At 35.9% G+C, this 11,048-nt stretch overlaps 1 protein-coding gene across 1 annotated transcript; it reads right to left on the reverse strand.

Moving 5' to 3' along the window:
* Positions 1 to 446: 446 nt before the first annotated feature.
* On the reverse strand, positions 447 to 10,656 carry LOC308676338 (vomeronasal type-2 receptor 26-like; the record flags this gene model as incomplete). Its single annotated transcript, XM_081342149.1, has 6 exons — positions 447 to 1,348; positions 5,416 to 5,542; positions 6,427 to 6,654; positions 7,348 to 8,205; positions 8,752 to 9,043; positions 10,631 to 10,656. The coding sequence occupies 6 exons, from the start codon at positions 10,654 to 10,656 to the stop codon at positions 447 to 449; spliced, it is 2,433 nt and encodes an 810-aa protein (XP_081198275.1).
* Positions 10,657 to 11,048: the final 392 nt, after the last annotated feature.

Raw genomic sequence — 11,048 nt, forward strand, 5'->3', positions numbered from 1 at the left:
TGCTTAAAGAAGATCATAGAATTCACTACATTGAGATTAATGTATTGCTTGCTTGCTTACTTATTTAACAAATTTATAGATACTGGGTAATTCTAATATACAGTACAGTAAATCCATGTGAAATCTAAGAGAATTATATGGATATAAGTAATCCACATTCATAAGGATTTATATAATGATTTGAGTTATTTTGAATGACTTATTTCATCCTTCGATGTTTAGAATGTCCACTTTAAAATGACTATATGTTATTCTACAAAGTATGTTTTATGAAGAAAACGTGAATCATACTGCATATATTTTCTCAAAAATCTATCTTACTTGAAAAAAGACTAAAATATACGTAATAAAATATTTTAATTCAAGAGCAGCTGTAAAACACTTTATGAAATGGCATGAGCTAAAGATTCTAAATAATTATGCATTACAATGAAACACAGAAATAGTTACTTTTCTTTCCTTACTAAATGTTCCTTCTTGTTCATCTCAGGTCTCAACAGAATGATATAGCATTTGGGGAAAAATATACATCCCATTAAACCAGCACTGGAGGATAAGATAGAAAAGATCTCCACAGCTACTATGTATTTTCCTTTGGTGCTCAGGTAGGTTGGAACAAATGAAAGCCAAACACTGCAAAAGACCAGCATGCTGAAAGTGATGAATTTGGCCTCATTGAAATTGCTGGGCAGCTTCCTGGCTTGGAAAGCAATGGTAAAGCTCACACTAGCCAGGAAGCCCATGTAACCCAGGACACAGTAAAACATTATCACAGAACCTTCATTGCATTCCATTATGATTTCTCCCTTCAGTGAGTGCAGGTCTGTATCTGGGAAAGGGGGAAAAGTACTTAGCCAAAGAGTGCAAATCCCCACTTGGATGAAAGAACCCAAAAGGACAATAAAATTGGCCAGTCCTTTCCCTACCCATTTCCTCATTCCAGAGCCTGGTTTGATTGCCATAAATGCCAGAATCACAGTCATGGTTTTTGCCAATACAGACGAAAGGGCCACTGAGAAGATAATGCCAAAAGTTGTTTGCCGTAAAAGGCAAGTCATCTTTTCAGGTTTTCCCATGAAGAAGAAGGAGCAGAGGAAGCAGAGAAGAAGGGAAAAGAGGAGGATACAAGTCAGGCTTTGGTTATTAGCTCTAACAATTGGAGTTTCTCGATGCATCCAAAAGACTCCAAGAACAAGGACTGTAAACAAAGAGAAAACAATAGCCAGTGTAATAAAGAGGATTCCCAAAGGTTCATTATAAGAGAGATAGGTAAGCACTTTGGGAATACATTGATTTTGCATATTGTTGGAATATTGATTTTCTGGACATTTCATGCAAGCATCTGTATCTGGAAAAAGGAAAAAGAAATATTTAAAATATACCAAAACTGTTATTAATATAGAATATATAACTTATGTAGGGCATTATTGATCTTGATATTCATACCTGTCACCTATTTTGTCAAGTTAGGATTGGAATTTTCATTTGAGTATAAAAACATACAAGAATCTCATAGTTTAAAGATGAGATTTCTCATTATACATAGGGAGGGGTAAGGGTTAACTGAGATAAGAATTGAAGATAAGTGTATTCTGTAAAATGAGGAGGTTATTAATAGACTCTTTATAGATGTTACTACTATTCCAGTTTGGACTAACAACATTTGCAAGTTCAGAGGCATCAAAGTTTGCAGAAATAAATTTTATAATAATTGGCACTAATGGTTTAATAACGATGTTAACATATATAATAGATAAGAGTTTTTTGTTGGATAGAATTGTATTTTTATTGAAAAAAGACACACTACATTATCAACTTTTTGGAGATGTAACAATAGTAATGCTTCACTGAAAGTTATTTTTTGTCATAAACTGCATATTAGCATGAGCTTGACATAGAATTTCATATTTTAGTTGCAGATATCTTTTGGAACTACATAATCAATACATGGAAAGTAATAGCTGAACAGTGGAAATAAATTCCCCATTCTATATGCTTTGCTTAGAGACTAGTCTTTCAACATTAGAAAAATACATATATGACCCAGTTTATTGAATTCATTTAAAACCTTAATTTTAATTATACAGACTTCCAGTGAAAAGATGGTGAACTGACTACAGACCCAGGGAAGGATCCCTGAGGGGTTTCCCCCTGGAATGTAGCTTCTTCAACTATCAGCAGAAGGAACCGGCATTCCTTTAGTTTATATGACTCTCCTGGATTAAGGAATGTCCTAGAATTATCCCTCAAAATCCTCCAATACAGCTACAGGTCTGCAAGTATCTTCAGGAGCTAAGCTTGAAAGCAGTTTGTGTGCCAAAAGCTGGGGAGGGGTGGGGCTGAAATCATTTCGTGGTTGAAGAAGCAGCTGTTTTGGAGTTTATTTTTCAAACAGTAAGTTGTGCCTTTGATTTTTTAATTAGTTTCAAGGACTATTGGTCTTTATTAAACTAAAAGAGGCTCTCTTTAGCTACAGCCTATTATTCCTTTTTGAAGGTCTGCATCATTTTGTAGGTTTCTTCTTGTTAAACAACAAGGAAGAAGCAGTGGTGGGATTCAGCCAGTTCGCACCAGTTCAGCAGAACCGATAGCTAAATTTTGATAAGTTTGGAGAAATGGCTGAATACACACTGCTTCTGGAAGCCTGTTGTAGGTCCCGGAGGCCTGGAGGAGGCTTCCCAGGCCTAGAACAGCTGATTGGAACTGTGCGGATGCTACTTCCAGAAGTCCATTCAGGCCTGGAGGCCCAGACCTGCATCCAATAAGAGAACCGGTTGTTCAGGTATTTGGATCTCACCACTGGGAAGAAGGCTGCTAAGGCAAGCTAAAAAAAATGATAGAATAATATAGGGGCAAAAACTTGTGCTTTTAGTTTATTATTTTTAGTAATTTGTAGCTTGATCTTCCTTGTTGTAGGTGGCTAAAAGTAAAACTTTCCTATTTTATGATTTCTGATTGGTCAGCAATTCTTAAGTGTCTTACAGAAAAGCTACTCTTTGACTAAAGAGGGAGTTAAGAAGATGAAGGAGCAAATTATTAGACATGTATTTGAAAAATCTTTAAAATCCATCAGTTTGTAGAATGACTCTGCTTTAAGGATGTTAAAATGACTATTCAAACTACTTCAGAGATGCAAGTATGGGTAAAAAGTTACCAAACAACTGAGGCAATTTTACAAGTAGTTGATAATGGAGAGGAGTCAACTGTAATTTTGGAATATAAACCTGACACAAATTTTTATTATGATGGTTTAAATAGAAGCTTCCCAACACAATTGAAAGAAAAACTCCAAGAAAATTTGTAACTTTTAAAAGGATAAGTTTGGGATTTTTTTCCTCATGGATATTAACAAGGTTGGAAATTCCTTGAGAAAAAGAAAAGCTTATAACCCACTCGGCAAAGATTTCAGAGAAGAAAAAGATTTTATTCCATGAAGACAAGCTGAGAGGAGTGACTTAAACTTAATGAGTCAATTGGAATTAAGATGATTTTCATTGGTGTCATATTTGTAATTAAGAAAGTCCCAATCTAAAGTTTGAAAATGTATTTTTCCTTCATAAATAAGGCTTACGTAATTCCTAAATTTATAAAATATTATTGAAAGTCTATTTGAAAATATGTTAAGAGAAAGTTAAAAAAAAGATATATTAGCTTTAAAAAATTTAGACCTTTAAAAAGGATGTATACAAGAAGAAAAAAGTATGGTAACTTGGAGAGAGTGATCTAAATTTAATGAGCTAATTGGAGTTAGTTGGAATGTTATTGGTCTGCAAATGAACTTTAAAGTATGTATGCTAAGAGGGCGTTTAAAAAATGTATTAGAATGCCTTAATTTTAGAAATATCTTTAAAGAAAAGCTTAGTGTTTTAAAATGGATGAAAAAAATTCCTTTTAAGGTTAAAGAATCTGAAAGAATACAGTGAATTTTGTTAATATAAATGGTTTATAAAGATTATTAAGTGCAATTAGAAATACATATTATTTCAACAGCAAGGAAGATAAAGCAGTAATGATGAATTTGATTGTTCTATTCAAAGAGGAAAACATATTGATGTTTTTAATTTGGATATTACATCTGGATTTTGTCCTTGTGATGAAAAAAATAAAACTTTGACTTTGGTTTTCCAGATTGGATAGATTTGTTGATATTAAAATGCCTAGCTATATACTAGGTAAAGGTAAATGTTCCCCCGCACATGTGTGCTAGTCGTTTCCGACTCTAGGGGCCGGTGCTCATCTCCGTTTCAAAGCCGAAGAGCCAGCGCTTGTCCGAGGACGTCTCCGTGGTCATGTGGCCGGCATGACTAAACGCCAAAGGCGCACGGAACGCTGTTACCTTCCCACCGGAGTGGTCCCTATTTTTCTACTTGCATTTTTACGTGCTTTCGAACTGCTAGGTTGGCAGAAGCTGGGACGAGTAACAGGCGCTCACTCTGCTACGTGGCACTCGGGATTCAACCCGCCAAACTGCCGACCTTCTGATCGACAAGCTCAGCGTCCTAACCCACTGAGCCACCGCGTCCCTTTAGCTATATACTAGCTATATACTAATGTGTAAAAGTAAAAAGTTGTAATGTTATCTTGTACTGTGCTAAAAATAAGTCAGAAGTTTTCTTTCTTCCCTTATACCTCATATTTTCTTTCTCCTTTTCTTTTTCTTCCCTTAATGTCCTTTTTTTATTTTTTGTATTTTATACATTGATAAAACAATAAAAGTTATACATAAAGCATGAGAGAAGCAATTATCATGTGGGGTTGTTTTGTTTTGTTTTTTGCTGTATGGGTAGTGATGGGAGCACCCCGATACTCCCATATTACACCCCTCCTGCGTGAGCTGCATTGGCTACCGGTTGCCCTCCGGGTGAGATTTAAGGTGCTGGTTCTTACCTTTAAAGCCCTACATGGCTTAGGCCCGGGATACTTGCAGGACCATCTGCTGCCGGGAACGAATTCCCATTGCCCAGTACGCTCACACAGAGAAGGCCTCCTCAGGGTACCGTCGGCTAGACAATGTCGGCTTGCGACCCCCAGGGGAAGAGCCTTCTCTGTGGGAGCGCCAGCCCTGTGGAACCAGCTCCCCCCTGAGCTTCGGATGGCCCAAGATCTCCAGTCCTTTCGCCGCGGCCTCAAAACACTCCTTTTCCACCTGGCTGACCTAGACTGACAGGGATTTTAATTATATTTACAATTCTAACTTTATTCTTTAATTTATTTTAATTTATTTCAAATTTTATTTTTTAATTTACTGTACAGAGACCTTTAAGTTTTGATGTTGTTAGCCGCCCTGAGTCCCTCGGGAGATAGGGCGGGATATAAATCCCATTAATAAATAAATAAATAAAATAAATAAATACGGGCCACAAGCTGGATATTCACTAGTCAGTCAGCCAAAGTCCTAACCTCTTTTTGTCCCACCTATTTTGTCAGAGATCTGCCCTTCTGGACAAGGTGCACAATCATAGCAGCAAAATTTCTCTCCTTCCTTCTTCTTTTTGCTGGAGCCTGGATCACAGTGGTCATTACAAAGAGAGACAGGCAGCACCTTAAGAGAAATATACTGTATATGAGGAATAAAATGATTCAATACCTGCATCAATACAGCTTTCCCAAACAAGAAACCCACACCTATGATGATGAAGAAAAAGAAAATATAAAATGGAATACTTCAGTTAATGGGGAGGAGTTGGCAAAAAGTTTTGTTTTCACAGGATTTGAACTTTTTTTATTGCTCCTAATGCTATTTCTAAATATGAGAAAATGTCATAAATGTCAAAATTCTGTTTGGGTCAGAATATTCCAATAGGTTGCATGAATTGGGTACCACAGGTTGTTGTTGACTTATGACCAGTCACTGACGTCATAGGTCATACGCTATGTGACCAGATTTCATTTTACAACTGGTTATACACTGGTTGTAACATGAGACACCGTAGTTTTGAAACAAATGACATGGTTCATAATTGACTCACATGGTCAATAAGCAAATAAATTGTGCCAAATGTGTAATTAGTAAAAAAAATCATGGTCATGCAACTGATTGTAAAAATAAACTGGTTTGCCAAACGACTGATCACATGACTGCAGCAGAGCCAGCAGTTGTAACTTTGAGGATGGATCACAAGTAACTTTTTTCAGTCTGTTTTATCTTCAATAAAATAAAATAAAATGACTATCCATAAGTCAATAACTACCTGTACCTAACTTGACAATCTTTGTTTCCCAGGCACAAATGGAAGCATTTGCCATAAACCTGCCACAGACACAGCAGTGTTCAATTGCATATATAGAAAATGTTATACCTCATCAGCTTGAAAAGCCCCAAAACACAAAGACATCGTTTTCTTCAATTAGTGCTGTGTATTTGACAATTGCTCCAAACAGTGTTTTACTTTTCTTATTAGCTGAGAATCTGCAGCTTCTTCTCACCTGGTTAAAGCTTCTGTGCCATACAATTTGATTGTCATTAAGAGTTAATTCTCTGCCTGGTAGAGCCCGAGGTGCCAATGTTCCAACCTTGACTCGAGAAAAGGAATTATTGGGCAAAATAATCCAGTTGACAACATAAAAGCCTGTAATCAATTCTCTGTTTTCATCAAAACTGATAGTGTCTCCCATTGTATTATTGAATACAATGCTTTTCAAGACAGAGTGTAACTGTATTATGTGAAAAAGAAAGGTAGAGCAAGAATTTGAAATCGTAACTACTTTTCAAAGTGGACTATCTTGCTTTAAAAAATGCAAATGGAGATTTAAGGGTTCATAGGTGATATTTGTATTTTTGTGTGTGCATGTTTTTTCATATTGTAGGTGTGCACATTTGAGTCAGTGTTGATTCCTGATGACTGCATGGAAATGTCCTGTGGTTACTGCAATTTTCTTAGCAAGATTTCAGAGATTTCTAACTGCCTCCTTTTTAGGGCTGAGAGAGAATAATTGGCTGGCTTTGAGCCTTGACAGCTATTACCAAATGGGCCCTACACCAAACATAAATCACAATTTTAACAAATTCCTCCCTATCTTTCAAAATAAACAGAGATCTTTGACAAAACAAAAAGGACTGTGATCGCAATGAATTCTGTGGAATAGATGACCACTTTCTCCTGCTATAAAGGGAAGCTTTTAAATCAATGCTTGCATTTTTCCCCCCCACTATTGTTCTTCATCAAAATACTAGCTGAAAACTTTTTCTTTCATGGAACAGGAAGTCATGTTCCATTCTACAGCATTCATTGGGACAACAGTGTTCTGAAATAATGACACTCATTCCCAGTAGCATTACTAGGGATCAAGGAAACATGATGGCCCAATTACACACAACATTTGTGTATTTAAAATAAAATGGAGTACCTGCCATGGTTTTAAATTATGAAATATTAATTGCTCTCTTCCCATTAAGTGTCTATATCTGGACCTGGACTTTAATAAAATATGCAAAGAATGAGCCACAATATAGACTGCATTGTAAATGTTGTAACTGTGACCACTCATGTTCATATCAAATAATGTAGTTGGCAAGCTCTCTAACTTTTCATCCCCAGTGCACAATAACTTGCTATCTTCATTTATACTGGAAATGTGTAATGGGCAGCCAAATGCCTGTTCCCAAAAATTCTGAATGAAATTATCTTCTTTTGCCCAGGATGGCCTTACAGTCTGAAGAAATTCTTGGAATCCAGGTGGCTCTTTTGAGTGAACTGCAAATGAAAGGGCACCATGGAAACTCTGCATATCCCAAAGTCTCTGAACGGACAGTGATCCAAAATTCCAATGGGATGTAACAATCCACACTTTACCTAAAGGCGGCCATGAAAAAAAAGATGCTAGAAGAATGATCATTCTCATATTTTGCATGGATGGTGGTGCTCCATAGATTAAGCACACTTTGACTTTACCATCCATAAAGAGTTGATCATATCTTAACTCCACTGAAATCAACTGTGTATATTCATCCACATATGCTTTCTTTGGTGTTCTAATCATGAAAGCATAACAAATGTTATTTTGGAAAAGCAATGGTCCAATTCTCTGCAAAAACATGTCTCCATAGTCATCATCCACAGCTATGATCCCAATCCAAAGCCATCCAAAATGCTGAAGTAATTGAATAATACCAGTGTACTGATGGATTTCATTTGGGACCATCTGGTACAAGAATGAAAATATATCTTTGTCACCATGTACTGGAGAAAATGTTCCATAGGCAAGCTGAAAATCAATGATAACCATTACATAAAAATATGAAATGGGTTAATCTTCATTATATTTAAGGCAGAAAGTTGGCTCTAAGGAAATTGCTGGAAATTATTCAGTCCATATTTCTGCAACATTTCATCGGCTAAAAGGGTTGCTTATCTGTTTCTGAACCCATTTTAACTGAATGTGAAAATACCTAAAACATAACGCAAGATCAAAAACCAGGCTTTTGGTCTTAGGGTATTGTCAAGTTTGATCACCTGAAGGGAGGCAAGCAGCATGCAGCAGAGACAGAATATTTTCTGTAGTGGCCCAACTACTTTGAAACTCAATACCACTCAAGCAGCAATTAGAAGAGATTCTTTTCTGTAGTGGCATCACCAGATGGAATTTGGTGTCAATAGGTGTTTGCCAATCTACAATTTTGGAGGAAATTACATTTATAAATGTTTAGTCATCCTTCCAGCTTATTCATATTAATCATAATTGAATGTAAAATTATTCTAAACACACTTTAAGAATTCAGGGAATTTCTAGGGAGCCATGTTAAGGGCCAACCTGTGGAATCTTGTAGTTGACAAGAACAGTGGCCATAATGGAGGAGGTCACAGTCAAACGTCCACCAAAGGCAACAATAAATGTTTTTCTTAAATCACAAGAAAAGTTTGGAAGAAACTTCTGCTTTGGAGAAACTAAGCTCAGAATTGCCTTATAGGTTATCCTCTCAATAAAGTAGTTGTTCACAATGTGGAAACCCAAAGTGATGTTTGGTAAGAGCTCAGGGTTCCTATTGATCTCCTTGACAGCAAACACCAAAGCAAGGATATGCTGATATGATTTAGGTGCATAACTGAAAAATATAAAAAGGAGAAAGAAGAAAACAGAAAATATATCTACTTAATGAAATAACATAAAAAATGTCCACCAATCTACTTCTGTTTTCATGTACTAAAAGCTATAAAGTTGTAGGCCATGAAATTCAAGGAAGATCACACACCAATTCTACTATTTACTAAGAGGAAGCCATCTCAGGCTGCAGTTGCTAAAAACCAGCAGGAAGAGGTAAAGGAGACCTTGAAACATGCAATGTTCTCCATCCTTCTTCAAAAGGATTGCTATGCTTGACCCATTGCTAGTTTCCAAGAAAAGCTCAATGTCTGTTCAGATATATGTTGGAAGGGACTGGGAGAAAGAAAAACTTGTCACTCCCTTGAGACAACAAAATAATTTGGTCCAATGCAAAGAGAAGGAAATATTTTTATCACCTTAAAAAAAACCAAACAGGTTATATCTCAATAAGAGTGTGGTTTGAATCTATTTCCAAAAGCTACTCTTTTATATAATATGTGAACTAATTATTGAGTCTCCATTCCCTGGCTCAGACAATATTAAGTATTTGACAGTAACTTAGTTTACTCATTGTGAATACAAATCGTAACTATGATTTACTCAGCCAGAAATAATTGACAAATCACCAAATTATCCTAAACTACTAAACATGGTTTATGGATCACAAAGGCTGCATTCAGAAACTATCAGAGTGAAAATCAGAACATGGAATAGAGAATAATGGAGTTGGACAAATGGCTGTCCAATCTCTTCTTAAAAACTTCCACTTATGAGGCATCCACAATATCTGGAATGAAGCCATTCCACTGAATAATATTTCTCACTGTCAGGTAATTTATCCTTAGTTCTCCCCTTGAAAACTTTCCATCTGTTACTTCTTGTACTTCCCTCAGGTGCTTTGGAGAATAGTTTGAATCCCTATTCTACTGTATGTGGCACTCCTCAAATATTGGAAGACTGTTTTCATGTTATCCCTAGTCTTTAGGTATACTCAGTTTTTACAATCATTCATCATATGCTTCAGCCTCCAGCCCCCTAATCATTTTTGATCCTCTGTTCTGTACTCAATTCAGAAGAATTGTAATTCATTTGGTGCAATATTTGAAGCCACATGGACTTTTCTATTTAGCAGACAATTTCTTACATATCAAAGAGAGAGAAAACTAATTAACAGAAAATTCCTAATGACATTATAGTTACAAACATTTTTAAAAGCCTATCACTTTATAATCCTATTGCTTAACTCTTTTCCCCCAATCATTTCCCTCAATTACTCCAAGTTGGAAGAAAAAAGAATAGAATTATTTACATCACTTCATTGATCAACATCTGGGACGGTTCTTCTCTGAAGGAAGGGCTGTTGTGGAAGAAGAAAGCTTGAGATAGAATTGCACCAATGATAACATCTCCTGCCTGAGCAAAGTGATGGGGTATAGGAAGTGGGTCATCAGGGACAGTACAATTCAAAGCATACAATTTGCATGTAATAAAGAACAGGAACAAAAGGAGCACCATTATTGTCATGCCTATCCTATTATTGACATTTTCCATCCTTAGAAACATACATGTTCCTATACAGAAAAAATACCTCGTCTTGGCACCATTACACCCCATGATATCATTTTTCATTATTCTTATATAGAAGACCTCTAAAATGGTTGCCACAAAACAAGAATAGTCAAACAGATTCCCTTTATTTTAAACATTATCTTTGCTTCCTGCACTTTTCAATTATTTAATGCATCATGAACTAAAGTCCTTTTTTTAAAAAAAGAGTTTTATATTTGAGAAGCTACTTTCAGATCTTAATTTCTTTCTCTTTTTTTGGAAGAAAAGAAATTCAGATGATTTTCTTCATTTTAATAAAATTCTGGATGGACAACCACATCTCATAGGCAATAGAGCTTCCATTACTTCATTTCTGTTCCATGATCTCTCCATATATAAAGGAGTTTTTTTCCTAAGTAGATCTAAGGAATCAGTACAAAGAACAGAATTTTTCAGAG

The sequence above is a fragment of the Vipera berus genome, assembly GCF_964194415.1.
Source record: "Vipera berus genome assembly, chromosome: W".
Lineage (NCBI taxonomy): Eukaryota > Metazoa > Chordata > Lepidosauria > Squamata > Viperidae > Vipera > Vipera berus.